General features: G+C 35.8%; 2 protein-coding genes across 2 annotated transcripts in view; both read left to right on the top strand.

Moving 5' to 3' along the window:
* Window positions 1-14,941, top strand: part of LOC128017033 (ras-related protein R-Ras2) — a 45,086-nt gene extending 30,145 nt beyond the window's left edge. Inside the window, exons 4-7 of the mRNA XM_052602089.1 lie at window positions 519-627; window positions 1,116-1,234; window positions 2,726-6,720; window positions 14,790-14,941. Of these exons, the coding sequence (XP_052458049.1) occupies window positions 519-627; window positions 1,116-1,234; window positions 2,726-2,813 (316 nt within the window). The 3' untranslated portion in view covers window positions 2,814-6,720; window positions 14,790-14,941. The remainder of the gene's footprint in view (window positions 1-518; window positions 628-1,115; window positions 1,235-2,725; window positions 6,721-14,789) is intronic.
* The window catches only part of LOC128017032 (tubby protein homolog), an 80,729-nt gene continuing 67,821 nt past the window's right edge, over window positions 6,583-19,490 (top strand). Inside the window, exon 1 of the mRNA XM_052602087.1 lies at window positions 6,583-6,720. Coding sequence (XP_052458047.1) covers window positions 6,659-6,720 — 62 coding nt within the window. The 5' untranslated portion in view covers window positions 6,583-6,658. The remainder of the gene's footprint in view (window positions 6,721-19,490) is intronic.

Below are 19,490 nucleotides of genomic sequence, written 5' to 3'. Positions count from 1 at the left end.
GTGCATTTGTCAAAAATGATAGTAAAGACTTTCACATTGTTACAAAAATATGTATTTATTTTAAATAAATGCTAATCTTTTGAACGTTTTATTGATCAATGGATCCTGAAGAAAATGCATAATGGTTTCCACAAAAATATATTTATATATATTATTTTCAACATTGGTAATATCAATGAATGTTTTTTTAGAGCAGTATATCAGTATATTATAATCACTGTTTTACTGTATTTTTGATTTTAAACTGACTGCCTTTTTTTACTGACTTCAAATGATAGATTTTTTTTTGTTTAAATATTTATTTTAATTTTATATTTTTATAAATTGTTTTTATTTATTAATTTATAGGGTTTGCCCCAGAATGAAAATGTTATCATCATTTATTATTTTATGACACGTGGGTGAATAAATGATGATGTTTTCATGTTTGCATTTATGTCCGTGTGTCTGAGAGAGAAAATGATTTGCTAGTTTGTTTGGACCTTTTTAATGGCCATACATCATCATGTTTTCCTCAGCTTTGAAGAGATCTACAAGTTCCAACGACAGATCTTGAGAGTGAAGGACCGGGATGAATTTCCCATGATTCTAGTGGGTAACAAAGCTGATCTTGAGCAACAGAGACAAGTGAGTGGCATGAATCGCTTCAAGTACTGTCATTTCAGAGAGCTACACTGAATCAGTATTGATATGGACATTTTAACACTTTTTGTCTTCACTGCAACCCATCATGACTTGGCAGTCTGTTGTATCCATTGCATATATACAGTACTCAAGTGCACAATGTCACAGTGATTAAATGTGGATGAAATTCAGTCCTGGAAATCAATGAGCTGAAAGACTGAAACATCTCAGAGAGTGTGTGTGTGTGTGTCTGTGATGGAGAGAGATGGTAAGAAAAGATACAGGGTTACTGAGTGCATAGAAATACACTCAGATTATGTTACATCACCACCTAGAGTCTGAACAGAAAACGTCATCCTGTTGTAAATTAATTTCATCGGTCTTTCTATACTCTTATGTAAAGCAACTTATAAGACATATTGTTATATTTAATATCAAACAAAAAGTAAAAATTGTGATAAGAAAATTTCATGGAGGGTTTTTTTTTTCAGGTGACCCAGGAGGAGGGCCAGCAGCTCGCCAGACAACTCAAAGTCACATACATGGAGGCCTCAGCTAAGATCCGTATGAATGTAGACCAGGCTTTCCACGAGCTGGTCCGAGTCATAAGGTGTGTGTGTGTGTGTGTGTGTGTGTCATACAGTGATGTTTTGTGCCACCAGATGGTGGTAGCACTCAAACAGCAGGCTGTGGTTGGAATGGATCACATGCACACTGCTTTAAAAATATGTACGTACACATTAAGCACTGATAAAAACTTCACACAGTAGTATGCTACAATGTAGAGCTGAACAATTAATAGAATTCCTAATCTAGCTTTGCAATCACAGATGCCACAGTTACATAATCGTTCAAAGCGACAATTAATGGTTCAAAGTCCACTTACGTTATTCTGCGTGCTTAAGATGTTTTTTTCTTTCTACAGGTTACCTTAAGGGGTTTCCCATTTGATTTCATTTTAGTTTTAGTATAACATTACAATACCATACATATCTTTTTTTTTTTTATTTATTTAAAGAAGAAACCGATCCATTGTATAGTTGACATTTGAGGCTTAATACTGTAGAAAAGCAATAAGTTTTTTCGGTTTGAGTGTTGTTCGACTTGTTTATTTTCATATAAAAATATGGTATGCAGTTACTCCAAACAATGGTATAAACATAATTCAATGTAAATTGTGATAATCATAATTCATAATCGCAATAAAAAAAAAGAGAATAATTGACAATTATGATCTTTGTCATAATCATGCAGCCCTACTACAGTGTTGTCACATGACCTCATTATGTTGCATATGTAATACAGCCATTAGTGTCTACTTATCTCAGAAGTATTTATTTATTTGTTTGAATCCAATTTTATGGGTAAAAATGCCTTGCATTTTGACAGGCCAGTTATTTTTAAGATTTACTTTTGCATATATTTGCCATACTAGAAATGGAAAATGAAATCAGGTATATTGCATTGGGAGATACAACATTCATATCTGTATCTGGGTTTTTCATATGAGACTAAATGTTCATAGTGAGCATTATATTTTTATATTCGAGTATGATTAGTCAGCTATTCTGAACATAGCCGTAGTGAACAGATTAATAATATGTGTGCGACTTAAATGTTTTCAGTGTTATTTTAGTATAATTTATTTACCTTTATGGTGTTCGATAAGCTTGATATTTTCTTTATATAGCTTGATATTTTATAGGTATTATATTTGTATATTTTATATTTTCATTTGAATATTAATTTACATTTTAGCAATTTATGATGTCCTTTTGTCCATTTAGATTTTACGTTTAAGGTTTTTTATATTTCCATTTAGCTTTAATTAATTTGAAAGTTTTATAATTTCAGTTTTAGTAATTTTATTAATTATCAATTTCAGTTAGTTGCCAAAGTAAAGTTTTTATATTTACATTTTATTTCAGCCTTTTTTTCCAATTACAGATCATTTCAGTTTCAATTAGTTTCAGTTAACAAACAAGCTAAATAAATTGAAATAGATTCAGTTGGAAGACATGCACGTCAGATCTTAATTTAAGCTCAGAGATTTGTGCACTGAGTGTGACTTGTTTTGTCTGATTGTCACATCCTCTCACAGGAAGTTCCAGGAGCAAGAGTGCCCACCCTCGCCAGAGCCCACTCGTAAAGAGAAGGATAAGAGCGGCTGCCATTGTGTGATTGTCTAACTGGCTTCTCACTGCTGCCACTCTCCCAGCTGCTGTCACCCGTCCCTGTCCCCAACCCTGCCTTCTGACATCACATCCTGTGTGGATGAACTGGCTGCCTTTCTACATGTGCATGTCTTCAAAACAGCAGTCTCTCTCATAGCCTTATCTGGGGCATCTGTGCCTCTAGGACTTCACTACTAGAAGAACCAAACTGACACAATCTTGATCGAACTCACCATTGTACCTTCAACTAGAGTACTGACATCAGTGTGACCTACAATATGGTAATCGTGTCCCAACACTAAACAATCGCTTCTTACAAATTTGCTATAAAACACACACACAATTCCGTTTTTTGTATTTTGAAGATTTCTTTTTCTCTTGCCTTGTGACATTTGTACTTTTGCTGAGATCGAAAGACTAAACGATACACCAATCGGGATTGCAGACGACTTTTAGTTCCTGATCTTTCACAAGATCTAGAGTGAGATGGTGTTCTGAAGCGTTGTGTGTGTGTGTCGTGCCATATCTGTTTTTACTTCCATATGCTAAGCAGCGATTGTACATAAGTAAAGATTCATGTGAGTTGAAACCACCTTTATAATGACAAAACTCAGTCGCAGAGTATCTTGTGTGAGATTGACAAGCTTGTTTTGACATGGATTAAAACAATAATGCACTCGCAGATATGTAAATAGATAGCCTCTAACATTATGCCAATTTTGTCAGCAGTGAAATCAGTTTCCCAACTTCTTTTTTTTGTTTGTATTGTAAAGCTACTTGGCATGTATGGATTTGATTCTTTTAAAGGGATAGTTCACCTAAAAATGAAAATTTATTCACCCCTCATCGGTTTCAAACCTATTCCAAACCAACACTTTTTGTCTGCGGATTTTTATATTTTTTTAGTCCGTAAAATGAACAGGGTTGTTTTATTTATTTTATTAAATTTTCTCATATTTATACAGAGTCTGACCTGAATTGCATGAATGCAAGAGAAACAATTTCTGAGTTTGAAATTTTTTTTTTTTGAGGTAATCTTGTGGTTTTCTGCTAAATTAACTAAACAGAGAAAAGAAGACAACCATAAATATTGTTTAGATTACTGTTAGTTAAATTGATTATTTTATTAAATACTTTTCCAGTTTTATATAGGTAATATGTCTTTATTTATTGTATTGTTAATTTTTAATAATTAATGAAAAATCATATTTGCAATCATCATTATTATAATTATTATACATTCATACTTAATTCTTCTTTTCTTCCTTCTTTTTTGTCCTTTGCTGATCATATGTCAGAATGAAAATCGATTGTTGTTTTAGGCCCCATTGCTTTTCATTATTTGGACAAAACATATTTCAATTTGTGTTTCACAGAAGAAAGGAAGTCAAGGACAAGAGAATGTTCATATTTGGTTGAACTTTCCCTTTACGTTCTGTGATTGTGAAATGTATTCTACATGTAGCTGGATTGTTCAGCTCTGATTTCTACAGACTATCTTCAGACTCAGGTTGCTCCATTTACAGTGTTTTCACAAAGTTCATTCAGAGGTGCACAATAGGCTGTCTGTTCTCTACTAGGTACCCCACCGAGATTGATGAGACTGAGAAATAGTCACTGAAATAATTGTCTTTTTTTCTGGCCTTGTATTTCAATTCACTTTTACACTGATTTTCTTTTTTTATTGGTTTGGAAATGTATTTAAGTGATCAAAACAGTGCAAGGACTTTGTTTCAAGGGGACAGTTGAACTGCTGACACCACAGGCATCTTTTAAGCATCTTTTCATGATATACATGAAAAAAAAACATTTTTTTTTTTGATTATTCAAAAGACAGAATTCATACATCAGACATCCACATTCCCTCGAGTTTTTCTTTTTTCATGGGTTGACGTCTCTGTGACATTCACACTTAAATCTGACAGGTGATAGTTTGCTTCCTGGCTTCATACTCACTATTGCATCATGCCATGTTTTATTTTTGTCTTCCTTTTTTTATTTTTTTTTCAGCGTGCATTTCTGTATGAGGGATACAAATAGACTAATTTTAGTTTTTGTGTTTTATCATCATGTAATATAAGAAAAAAAATGGCGTTGATCTTTTGAATGGACATGATTAAATGTTTTTACTATATACTTTTATACATTATTTTCTTATCAGACCAGTTAATGAGTATTTTTATATGTTTGTAAGTGAAAATGCTCTCACGGCACAACTATGTGTATATGTAAAGAGGAGTATTTAATTATCTCGGTTTGTTTTGAACTAAAAAAAAAGGCCTATGTATGTTGAACTGTGGTCCTTTCCTGCTTTTGTTGGATTGAAGCAGTTAACCAATCCAAACAGTCATCAACCTCATAGCCTTTAACAACTTTACCAGTGATCACTGGGCCAAAGCTTCAAGCTGATGCCCTTCTGTTATGATTCAGGTTCATATCCAAACCTAAACCTTGTCTGTTATACCAGTTAATAGCGAAATGGATGAAAACAAAAGCTAGGAAGAACAGAAGTGGCTCTTCTTCTTCCCAGAGTCTGTGTACATCTAATAGACACTGTTTTATTTGTCACATATTTCCCTCCCCTGTATAGCCTCCGGTGTTATAATAAAATCTATGATTTATCTGTGATACATTATTTTTGCTTTTCCTTACAGAGGAAACGCAGTACAACAATGTTGCACAAAATTATAGCTCTCGTTCTTTAAAGGTGCTTATGTAGGATTGTATGTAGGTTTTTATTGTTCTCGAGTCTGCTGTGTATTCTTCCATGAGATTTAAAAGTGTCAGGTAACATTGTGAAGGAGGAAGGTGTCATCATTTTCGAGAATACTCCAAATTAAGAGGATCGGCTTCAGAAAAGCTGCTGTTTGCTTATGTGGTGACTGTTATACAATTAAAGTGTCAAGTAGTCAAAGTAAATCAATACTGTAACAACTATAATATAGAGTTGTTGCTGTATGTGTCAGTTTTGTAGTGATTGTAAATCTGAATGCACAGTTACTATTAAAGCTTACTCTGAGACAGGTCTTGAATGGTCAGGACTGAGTTTCCCCAAAGCATCATAAGCCTGAGTGGATTTTTAAAAACCATTGGTGCTAGTTATCACAGCAGATCTGAAGACAGACTATATCAGAAACAAGTGAAGAATGCATCATATTTGTAACTATAGAAAAGAGAGAAGGTAGACAGGCTTTAACCAAATACAGATAGTAGATTTAGATTTTTTTTAGAAATTTGTTGGTTATTTTCAAGTTTTCTATTAAAAAAAGGCTTGCAAGACTTACAAATGGGAAGGAAAAGAATACTGATACTCATTTTCAAACTCGATGAACGGACCAAGCAGACATAGGCTACTAGGCAACAGGTATTTTAATGTTTTAATATTGCACAGTTTTAATAAGTGTTAAGTTCTGAAAATCTCACGAAAAACTGACATGTTAAGGCTTTCAAAACCAGAGCCATGAATTATGTTTTGCTATTTGCTCAGAAGCATGTGCTATTGGGGAAAATGATATTCTAATCCTAGGTAGTTTATTGGATGTGAGTATGTGAGTGCAAATTAGCCATGAATATTATAAATTAATAAATAACTGACGACTACGTTATTTCTTTTTAAGAAAATCTTTAACCAAACGTGTGCCCTCATTGTGAATTTTAACAACTGCCATTTCCCCTCTCATAGCAGTGGTTCAGTCCACCTATTTTATACCCCTCAACCAAACGGTTTTCCAAGGCTTTCCAGCTCCACACCAGAAACATCTGAAGACATTCACTGTAGGGAAGACGGAGGATTTAACACAAGACGCCAACAATATCATACTGCTCGGCCTCGCTGTATAATCGATCATTTGTGTCCACAGATGGCCATGGACGGACTGAGCAACAATAAGAGCATGTCATACAGTCGATGGAGTTATGACAGGTAAGCGCGCCGTTATTCTGTAAACCGACTGTAAATATCCGTGTTTCTGTAACGTTACGTGTTAAATAATTAATATGATCAAATTAAATCATGACGAGAAACGCTAACGGCCAAACCAACCCTTATGTCGGGGAAAGAAGAACCTGATTTTAACGACCGAAGTTGTGTACAAAGTTCGTGATTCGTTTGGAAAAGAACAACAGATGGTTTCTTCTAGTGAAAGTGAAAGGCATCTTGCAAACCTGATGTGGTTTTTCTGTTCGCTAAGGTGCTTGTTTTCTGGTTTCTGAATGGAGAATTGAACACTGGTCAGGATCAGTCAAACAGCACGTAACGGGTTGTTTTTGTTTTTAAAATAACGGTTACTGCGTATCAACATTGCTTTTGGAGAGCGAAACGTCACCGTTCTATTCCAGCACGTGCTCTTTCCTGCGCATCTCTTGTGTATTTATTAGCCAGTGTTCAGCATCCTCTCAGCTCCACTGTCAGCATCCCAATTCTCTACAGGGATTATGATATCTGCCTCGCTGCTTCTGCCTATGAAGCAGAAGATGCTGGAGTTCATCATGTCTGCAGTAGGTGACACATTTGATATTTGAGTCAAACCCAGGATGTGATTGGTATGCTGTGACTGTGCTCTCACTGCTCCCTGGAGGAACTACAAAAACATCCTCTAGTCTTGATGCCTCATAGCATTTCTCCATGGGGCGTGTTACAGTAAATCAGGGATAGTTTATAAAGCCCACCTTCTCATCATTCTGTCCCCAAATATGCACACTTATCTAGTGCGGAAGTGTTAAATGAGTAGAGCATCTTAATGTGTAGTAGGCCTACTTATGAAACAATAGGCAAACAGTAGGCTACCCACATACTACATGATGTGTTATACATTTATGTTTGTGTATTTATATATACATAATGCATATACACAGTACACACTCATTATGTAAACAAACTTATTTTGGATGTGATTGATAATTGTTTGACAGCACTATATATATATATATATATATATATATATATATATATATATATATATATATATATATATATATATATATATATATATACACACACACACACACATATACATACATGCATATAATTTGATCCTTATGGGAAATTGATGTAATCTTCATCAGTAGTCAGGGGCCATACATTTTGTCTGAAGCATTTGTCCCTCCAACTTTCTCCTCCGAGACCTTAGGGGTGGGCGATATGGAAAAAATATCACAATTTTATAAATTTTTTATCATGTTGGTTTTACTATTTTGCTAATTGTTTGAGCATTACAGCCAAACTAATTTCCCTATTATAAAGACAAAGCCTTTCCTTGAATGGCAGATATTTAGGCCAAAGAGGGCGAAGATAAAAATATAATATACTACACATAATATACAAATAAATCAAATAGTGCTTTATTTTCAGGTACAATAGGTGTATTTAGCAGCATTTAAATTGAATGAACAAATAAAAATAAAACCCTATATAAACTAATTCCTAAAGCAACTCTATTACATTTCTTCAGTCAAGAGCAGTGAGTGATTTTTTTTCTCTTTGTTTTTTTGTTGTTTTCTTAACATTAAAATGAATAGTTCACTCAAAAAAAAAAAGATAACTTGGTTCAATAATCAGGTGCTGTTTGACAGGCCTTAGCGTCTGCCTCGGGTGTATGTGGTGCCCAGAAAAAGCACAGGTCAGACCAGCACGCAAATTAAACATTTAAGAGCACAAACAAATAATAAGAGTAACTCTACGCGCCAAAACTGCAGCTGATAGAATTGTGCGCTGTAGCACGATACTACATATTTCTTCAAAAGCAGATTGTGGAGACACTTTTATTGTCCACGATCAAAAGTTGTCATATCACACACCCCTACAAGACCCTTATGGCTAGTTCAGTGTGGGGGGTTGCATGTGGGTGATAGGGCACGGAGGTAAATAGTGGAAATGTTCCTATTGCAAAGAGCGCTTCAGAGAATAGCTGGTGCCACTCTTCCAAACAAAGGGAATACTATCCATCGCCGAGCACGGTCTCTGATGAATGGATAAAAGAGACAATACCTGCCAGCACATCAGGCTGGAGTACATCCCAGATCATAGTTCTATCTGTATGATATGCAGCGAATACAGAGCCGTGTGTGGTGGAGACAAAGCAGCACATTATTTTGTTCAGCTGATTAACTAGCATTGTAGTAAGAACATTTCCCTCACCGGTCTAATTCAGCCTCTTCCTGAGGTTAGATCAGCTTCAGAATGATGCCCTGAGCTAGGTTGGGATTTAATGAAACCAGGGCTGATTACAGATTCATACATGCATCGCTCGTGCAGGCATTACAATTGACAGCTGTCTTCATCAGGTCTGGAGTTGCTTTCAGACGGTCCAATCCACAATCCGGTGCCCCATTAACACGGCTGAAAGAGCCAAGGTGTTTGGAGCCGATAGTTTTCAGCACAGGCAAATTTCAAAGGGAGTAGTTAAGATTTTTTCATATTTCTGTCAAAGAGGTGGGAGTCTGCGCCAATTGTTCAAATAAATGTCAAGTGATCTCATTAGGAGGCTGATAAGGTTACTCACAATTGCTATTAGACACACCTGTTGATAATTCGAATATTCCAGCATTTTTTTTAGCCTTTTTATTTTTTTTTACAATATTCAATGGAGCACACAATCAATGCACTCAATTGACCCTATGCTAAGCTTTGCCTGCTTGGTTATTGTTGCTAACTCTATTTTCTCTACATTAGTTTCACAGAAGATGCAACAGGAATAAATTGGAAAACACTGCATGCATCCAAATATTCATACTATTTCCCTACTACACTGTAAAAACTGTTACAACCAATAAGTTATGACAACGTGTTTTTAATAGGCAAAAAAAATAATGTGAATGGCAGTGAGGTAAGGAAAACTGAGGCTGTAAGTCACATGACAAATGTAGTAGCCTATATTCAAACCACACACATTCATAATGTATAAAAATATTTTTAATGGTGTGAAGTAAATACTTATTCAAATGAAGTATAGGGGTTAAGAAGATTGACTGGATATTATTCTTACATGCACTGAAATGAATTTTGAGATTGCATTGCCTATTTATTAGTATTTCTTCATACAGATTGTTAAAATAAAATGAAGCAGGATTAAAAACTGCTGAGACAGCAAATTAGAATTGAGACAAATTCTAAATGTATCACAGTCAATGCAAAAGAGAAATCTTATTCGAAAATTATTTCTATGGATAATATTAGTGTAAGAGGACTGAAAATGGGTGCTTCTTTTATGGTGCCATATTTATAAATGATTTCCAGAGTTGTTTAATACTACCCCCAAACACACAGTTCTTTCATGGACTTTTCTGGTTACGTTAGAAAGAAGCTTGCTTGAGAAAATGTCAGACGGTTGTTAAGGCAGGACTTAGCGAAGGCTTATCTACCTTAAAACAAGGTTATATATGTTTTTCATACCTTATTTCACACAACTTCTTAGTTCCTATAGTGAAAAATCTGTGTGAGGCACACACTTTTCTACATCATTCACTGCAACTCCAATAGGGGTTAAATCACTTCGTGAATTACACTGAACATCTGACAGATAAGTGGAAGCATTGCAAGACATTTATTTAAACGCACACACTCTCGAGGGCAGATGCTTGATTTGTTGGATTAATTTTGTATTTCAGACTTATTAAAGGGGGGGTTAAATGCTCGTTTTCACTCAATATCCTGTTAATCTTGAGTACCTATAGAGTAGTACTGCATCCTTCATAACTCCAAAAAGTCTTTAGTTTTATTATATTCATAGGAGAAAGATAGTCTGTACCGATTTTTCCCGGAAAAACACGACCAGCTGGAGGCGTGACGTGTGGGCGGAGCTAAAGAATCATGAGCGCCAGTAGGCTTTTGCGTTGAGAGCGTTTGGAAGCTGTGACACCGTGAGGACAAAACCAACCAAAACAAACCATGGCTAACAGTCAGATTCAGCGTATATTTATGATCCAGAATCAGATCCAGAGGCTGAAATTTAACAAGAGCAGCATCAGCAACAACGTCTCTGTGGTATGTACTGAAACTGTATATATTTGCTTAGCGGTTTTGGAAAATGACTAAGTTCCACTTTGTCGTCTTTTTTTTTTTTTTTTTTAAAGCTGTACATGTGGAAAGTGCAGTTTGATGACAACATCGCATGTTGTTTACTTGATGTGCTTACGCGCCGATAGCTAAGTTAATAACACAGAGATATTTGAAGCAGTTTTACTCACCGCATGCGGTTCCAACACACGATCGTGACCCTTTTTCGTTGGGACTGCATTATCCTTAAGAAATAAACGATGTGCAAATCCAGCGTCAAACTGGACCTTGTTTGTAAAACAAGCATCTTCGAAATGCAGGGGAACAAACACAAACACTTGCACAACTCCGTTGATGCTCTGTAAAAATAAACTCCATCCACTGGTCCCTTAATGCTGTTTCTCTTTTGGTAATCTGTGCAGGGTTGTCTTGCCCTGGCAACCAAAAACACACTCCTTTTGTGACATTTCGCTCTCGCTCTGATCAGTGAATTCTGTTGTGCTCTCAGTGCTATGCTCTACGGGAGCGCGCGCTCTTCCGGCAGATGTGCCCGTAGGACCAATATAAGGAAATTCCGCTTCATCTAACGTCACACAGAGCCATACTCAAAAAAAACTTTCCGAAACTTGTGACAAACCGGAAGGAGTATTTTTGGAACAGAAATACTCCTTCAAACGTACAACTTAATTTTTGAAACTTTGTCCATGTTTAGCATGGGAATCCAACTCTTTAACAGTGTAAAAAACTCAGTATGCATGAAATAGCATTTCACCCCCCCTTTAAGATTGTTGAGATTGCTTGAGGGAAAGAGGTCTCCATTGGATGACATCTCAGTTTTCTCACCTCAGAGAAGGTCTGTATTACCTGGAGAGACAGCTATCCGTTAGCATTCTCATTCATCTCCGTGACAGTTGGGCAGATTGTGCATGAACCTGAAGGAGCATGTGACCTGGAAGGAGACTTTTATCTTTGCTCATGGGTGTTGGCTCTAGGAACTAGGTGTGTGAAAAATACATTTTATACCTTTTGTATAAAATATATATATATAGTAGTTCTGGCATCCACCAGCAAGGGCTGAGAAAGTGATGCTAACTAGCCTTTTTCTTACCATCTGGTTGGAGGTTTAGTAAGTAGCCCATGGCCCACTTAATCATCAAATGAGTTGTTCTGATAGCACTGAAACCATATTGATACTGATTTTTTTTTATTGTATACACAATCCCCCTCTCAAATGGCTTTCTGATTATTGCTGATTGATGCACATCTGCTGAGAACATGATCATGAACATTTTCCTTGTGGTTGAACATTGTGTTCCTGGACAACACTATGATAACTTTTTTATTTTGGTCTTCATCATTCATCAGGTTAATTTGCAGATGTCCACAACGGTCAACTTCTGCAGACAGATGTCTAAACAGAGCAATTTATGTGAGGCTAAGTAAATAAGTGGACCTGCCTCCTATCGATGTTTTGGAGATTACAGACCTTGGTGTGGCACAAGGGAGCAAATTTATAAGGCTTTTGTTGATTCTGCTCACAATGCACTGCTGATCTAGTGCAAAATGAGCACATGACTGCATATGTATGTGTGCGTGCAAATCTGTTGTCTCATCTCAGTACTTCAGGTCTGGCCCCAGGAGATGTGACCCTTGACATAAACCCAGGCTCAAGAAAATCATTTAGAACCCATTTTCTGTAACCATTCATCCATGACTGAATCTATAGTAAACCTCTCCTCTACTGCACCTTGGAGACGCTCTAATTCTTTCTCTAGTCAGTTCAAGACTTATAATCTTATGGTAACAATAGTCATGGTTGTTTTTTATTAGCTCACCATTCAAATAATTAATATTTTAATTAATATAATTGTTTATTTATTTTAATTGTTGATTTTATATTAATTGACTAACAACTTTATGCCTTTATGATTTATTGTACGCCCACTTTTTATTGAATTTTCAAAAGATTATATAAAAACTAGAAAGAAAATATTCTAGCAGGAAACTTTGTCTTAAAATGATATAATTGCTATACACTGCTGTAAGTCGCTTTGGATAAAAGCGTCTGCTAAATTAATACATGTAAATGTAAATGTTACGAAGTTTGTGGTCAGTAAGATTTTTTTATTTTATTTTTTCCCCCCAAAGAAATCAGTACCTTTATTCAGCAAATATGCGTTTAATTTAACAAAAGTGACAAAGATTTTAACATTAATAACAATTTATAATAACCATAATTATAAATTGTGATAATATTTCTCAGTATTACAGTATTTTTGATAAAATGCAGCATTGGTGAGGAATAAATGGCTTATTTCAAAAACATATTACCAACTCCAAACATTTAAATGGTATTTTAGTATTTCAATGTTTAATTGATACAAATTTAGAGCTGCTTATGAATCCACTTATCACTCAATTGTGTAAATCAGCATGAGATAATTTTTTTTAAACCTCATTAAATCTAATTATGTCTTATGTATATATCAATTAGTTAAATTAATTAAGTGTTTTTTGTGGACAAAACACAAATGCAGTATACTGAACACTGTTCTTTTGATTTTCTCGCTGTAAGGTGTAAGCATAAGCCCTTTCTCCTTAAAGGGCGGATTAGGGGAAAAGAACAGAAACTACTGCACTGTTCTAATTACTGTCTCAGAGTCAGAGATGTGGAGTCCAGCAGGGAAATGCAGTCACAGGCTGGAATATGTTAAAACAGAATTGGTTAAAGCAGCAGAGATGGTAAGATGATAAAATACGAGGCATGTTTCTCCTGCACCTAGTCTACTTCTCTCTGCCACTTCAAAATCAGTTCTAATTGTCTGAATGCTTCTGAAATGCCACTTGATTATAGAAACTCTGGTTTTGATTTAATTATGGCCAGTTACTCATCCATGCATTAACTCTTAAGACGAGGGAAAAACGGATAGCTGATAATTAAGCCAAAACAGACTGGAGACATATTATTGAGTTAATTCTTTATTTTTTATTCTTTCATTTCACCTCCGAACCTTTCTACTAATGAAATCTGAGGGCCCTAATTAATAATGTGATGGAAGGTAGTCAGTTGTGTGGGAGTAAAATATTTAAACCCAGGAGCATTAAAAAAAGCCATTAGGTTGACATTATTAGCATTAGTGTTAGAAAATGAATTATTATAGTCAATAGACAATGGCTCTGAAATTATCTGGTGAGCTGCCTATATACAGACACCATTTTAAGGCATCAAAGTCACTTTCCCAATGCAAAGGTTGCTTCCAAAAGGATAATTATGATTTTTTTTCTTACCTAATATCTGATATGCATGTTGTGCCTAGAGTATCACAGAGTTAAGACAACGTCTTCTTTGTAGGAAGCAAGACAGCTCATATTTAGGAATAGAGCCAATATCTGTGACCTCACATCAATTAAATTCTATAATAATGCTATGAGTTACAATGTTTCTTGGCTACTGTGCTGTGCTTTGTTACTGTAAAATCTTATAATTATTCTAATGACCTCTATACTTGGCAGTAGAACTGTTCATTATTTTTGTTAATGAGAAATACACAATAATCCAGTTAAAGTTTATCTGTATACACACTGTATTTGTATCTGTATTTATCTTGCATAAACACTGTATATTTTTACAGTCATTTTTCCATATAGGGCTTTGGAATGTAGTTAACAACTTTCAAAACATGATAATTAAATCACCTCTTGTGTCTTAGTGTTTTTTTGTGTATTGGTTGATTTTTATTTACCCACATACTCCATGACTCCCACAGTCAGCAGCCATCTCATAGTCCTAAATATGTTCGAAAATTATGTTCAGAGGGGTTAAAGTGGGATTTTGGAAGGTCAGTGTCACAAAGCTAACTTCGTCAGCTTCAGATCCTCACGCCCTGTCAGCACGTTCCCAATCACTGACACCTAGCACTCGTTGTTAGTACTCCCTATTAGGTAGATTAACTGCCAAAGATCATGCTCCTTCAGTGTCTGGTCTCGTCATTCTCTAGTGAACTGCTACCTGACTCACCTTTGATATCCTGCAAGTCAGTCTGCCTGCCCATCCATCAGTCCTCAGCCCGTCAGTATCCTGCATATATCTATTGCTGTTATTATTACATACTGTACCTGCCTAATAAATTATGTGTCACCTGCTATTTCATTTCTGTTCCCTTCTTTTGTTTGAGTCTGTGCCAGTTGTTGGAATATTCTTGCATAGACAACATGGTTGATGTTCAAATAGTGTGCAAGGTTTTTTTCTCATTTATCAAATAAAGCACTTATAGATTTACTTGTCAACAAATAGTGCAGAATACCACCACACATATATCAAGACTTGTATGACAACAGATGAAGATGGATAGGAAGCTGCAAAGGTTACTTGGTGATAGTAAAGTCAGATGATTGTCTTAAACACAGTGAATTAAATAATAGTAGTTCAAATATGGAGAACTTTTCATATTTGTAATTGAAAATAGGCTGTTATTAAAAGAGGAGGCTGTTGGACTTATAAGCATAGCACTGCACTGAATCTTATTTCTCATGTCAAGAGCAAGCAGGTTTCTAATACCTGGAGAAAGCTGTTTGTTATCATTCATATTTGTCTCAATGGCTGTGTCCCCTGTAAGACTCTGCAGTGCTAGCTTTACAAAACTACACCACAGTCATTTTTTTCATATTTAAACCAAAGTACATAAAAGCCTGTGGAAAATAAAGTAGGAGCATTAGTCTGCAATACTATTTCATTGGTCATGACTGCTATAAATCAAAGTGACAAGTCACACTGTATTGGAGTAAAGCATGGTACACTATAGCTGACCTTAGAACGCTGAACACACTGCTGCTCATTACTTTCAAGGTGACACATGCTGCTGTGACAGTGATGTCAGCTGCTGATAGGAAATGTTCCCTGGAAACTGGTATTATATATATATATATATATATATATATATATATATATATATATATATATATATATCACAGTGCCCATTTCTCCTATGGTGACAGAGTTTCCATCCAGTTCAATTACAGTATTTCCAAATTGGTTACATTTTCAATTCAACTGGAGTCATGATAGCAAACACATCAAATGCATTTGAGGCAACATATTAAAATGTAACATAATAATGATACGAATAGAGTATTAATGGCCATTATTCTGATGACGTAAAATGGTTGCACTTTGTGTGCTACTGCCGCTACCTGTTGCTGTTTTTACTGCAACACAACTCTGAATAGACAACTCTGAAAATAAAATACTGATATGATGACTACAGCTGTCGAAAAAATTTACATGTGGTGATGGATATTAGTATAGGCTTAAACCAAATGCCGTACCTTCGATTTTTTTCCCCACAAGGAGTCGAAACGCCCGAATCTCAGGGGAAATCTGTGCTGAGAAACTCCTCCAGCGGCCGCAGCATCATGATTAGCATCGGCATGTTTACATCCTAACAGGATGGAATAGCGTTTCTTGTCTCAGCCGTTTCTAAGCTGTTTCAGAGGCTGAGGTCTACTAAAAGATTCAAAGGCATCAGGGCTAAAGTGGAGAGAAAAAAGCGGGTCTTAAAGAAGTTTTATTCGTCCATATGCAACTTCCCATTCTTTTCTCCTCTTCTTATCGCTAGGAAATCTGTGATGTCTTATATTGCTTCTCTTGTTGTCCTGCGACTGAAAATTTCAACCAAAAGCCACACAATGTGGTGTTGTATCAGTATTTTATTTTTTTGAGTTGTTTATTCTGAGTTGTGTCATGGTAAAAAGCACCATTAGCTCACCGAGTACAACCATTTGACGTCATCTACGCAGAATGTACTGTGCACAATGCACATAAAATAATTGCGCCTCCCATATTGTAAAAACAAATCAATTTTTTTTTTTTAAATAACATACATCTTTCATGGGTTTTCTACTACATATTTAATCATTTTTGTTATGTTAAGCTGTGGCGCATGTGATTTTCTGGATCACCAACTTTGATTTTAGGAATAAATTATGTTAGGTTTAGTGGTAGGGATTGGGTTAATTCAAAATTTTTGGACAATAATGTCGATCCAGGATCATCAAATTATGTCGATCCAGGAACATGTCCAACTTGTCAAAATCACGGCGACCATTAAGCTATACGTGTCCTAATACCCGGAGATCCCTTTAACCGTGAAGAAGGGATATTTGACAGATCTTCATGAAGTTAGCTTCTCAATCACTCTCTCTCTTATTGAAATTCATGAACTCGCTTTTCCAGGCGATTTTAATAATGGTTTAAGAAATCATTTGCAATGTACCAACCATTCTGACAGACACTGTGATCATCTGGTGAATCACTGTCAGTGTCAGCAGATAAAAGCAGATTATTACAGTCAATTGTTCAGTACTTTCCTGAGCAAAAAAAAAAAAAAAAAATGCCTGCTTGGATTGATTTAACCTTAAGTCTATGAATTCCTAAGCAGAAAAAAAGGATGAATAAAATTCCAGCGGAAATGGCTTGCTTCCTAAATTAAGATCTCATTTCAGTGCCCCAAAGCATTATTATCTTTTTTGCTACTGTGTCCTGAAATGTTTTGTTGTTTGAAAATTCAAGTGTATTCACTATTTCAAAAGGTTGAATAAAGGTTTATTTTATTTTTTATTTTTATCTTTTATTATCATCATTATTATTATTTTATTATAATTATTATTTTCTGTGTTTTACTAATATTAATTCAGTGCTAATATTTATTGTAATATTAAATGTTCACCTCAGTTATATCCAAAATGAGGACTGTGTAAAGTTGTTTGTGCAGACATGAGATATATATTCACAGCCGTTGAGTGTAGGCATCCCATAAAAGTCAATACAGTGACAAATGTGTGATTCAGCTTAATCATATATTTTAGCCCCAGCAGCAGTCAGTGAAGGGTGGGTGGTGAGCCTGCTGTTACAGTGTTACATTGCTTTCTCTGATGAAAAAATGGTATGAAACTGTACAAGATGTATTGGTTATTCTTGAGAAAGCCTTTGTTTGGCAGTCAACAAAGGTCGTTTATGCAGCTGTCTGACATGCCAAACATGCCTTATAAGAAAAAGATTTGTTCACTCATTACATACTCATAGTTTTAAGAAAAAAAAAACCAATCCTGATATTAACTTTTTCCTAATTTCTCATTGATGTTTATACTTTATTTCTTCTGCACAGAAGGTAACATCAATTCATTTCATACATTGCGGCACTCTTTTAAGAGAGGGCATTGCTTAAAGTGCACTCATTCACTGATGATCTCCAGTGGAGCCATTCATGTTCTGCGTCATCTGACATTAACCACAATTTAGTCTAAACAGCACTTAAACAAATATAGCAGCTCAGGGAATTTAGGACCATAGACCTGCAGTGTGTGTAGGATTTTGCTAGCTCTCAGGTGGCTGATGTTTGAGGACTTTACAATTGAATTTTATTTTATTTTATTTCAATAATTTATTCAGACTGAAATAAGGACTTCCTTAAGACAAAATTATTATTTTTTGTTTTTAAATGAGGACTTCCTGTAGAGATACGTCACATTTCATGTGTCAAAACATTTTTACAAGGTGCTTTATACCTCTGATTTTCTCTTCAAACCATGATAATGCATTAAAAGAATAGATACATTTCACAGACCAATTTGCCTCAACTCTAAAAAACGCTCTACACTGTTTGATTTGCCAAAGCACAAAGCGGTTGTAACATTTGGGATTTTAGTAAGCTCATTGCACCAGCATGTAGCTTGACAGTACATGAAGGTTTGGTCTAATTAAACGCTAAAGCTCTTGTTTCAAAGGTCAATTTTCCTGGCCGATCTGCTTCGCTGGGCACTGATTAGATGTCTTTTGTCTGCAAAACCTCCGCAGTAACACCCCCTTTTCGCTGCTTTCCACGTCTTGACTGGACTACTGAAATGAGTGGTGTAGGTGGCAGTGCCATTTCATCACTGCTCTGATGATGAAGCAGAGAGGTCTGAGAAGCGGTTGCCAATTGTAATGGTTAAAAGGAGAACTGAATTCTTGGGTCTCACCAGCTCTGGCCCACATGAGGGACCCATGTGGCTTGTTGCTATGGTGAACAATCATGGTGGAGATAGGAGTTGACAGGAGGAAGCACGGCTGTGGGCAATGAGACTGCCACAGTAATTAGAATCCACTCTCAGCAGTGAGGTGTGTAAAAGGACAGATTGTGACAACTTTATATGTGAGCTTGACTGTGCAATAATAATGTGTAAGTAGGGAATTTTTCGATAGGCTGCATGCATAAGAGGCACTAGAGAAACAGATATTCTGAAGGAAATATGCAAAGTCATGAACACTGCTGTAAAAAGCCAGTTATAACAAGAGCCGAGAAACTCTCCATAACTGCATCATTATGATTATTCTGTTTCAGATATTCTTGCTGGAAAAGACATGCCCTGGACCCCTGACACTCATAGACCATAGCGAGGTGTGTGTGTGTGTGTGTGTGTGTGAGTCTGTATACAGTACATACCCTCACCTAAAGGATTATTAGGAACACCATACTAATACTGTGTTTGAGCCCTTTCACCTTCAGAACTGCCTTAATTCGTCATGGCATTGATTCAACAAGGCGCTGAAAGCATTCTTTAGACATGTTGGCCCATATTGATAGGATAGCATCTTGCAGGTGATGGAGATTTGTGGGATGCACATCTAGGGCATGAAGCTCCCGTTCCACTACATCCCAAAG

The sequence above is a fragment of the Carassius gibelio genome, chromosome A7 (assembly GCF_023724105.1).
Source record: "Carassius gibelio isolate Cgi1373 ecotype wild population from Czech Republic chromosome A7, carGib1.2-hapl.c, whole genome shotgun sequence".
NCBI lineage: Eukaryota > Metazoa > Chordata > Actinopteri > Cypriniformes > Cyprinidae > Carassius > Carassius gibelio.
Note: the sequence above shows the minus strand (reverse complement) of the source record. Positions and strands in the feature narration are given on the sequence as shown.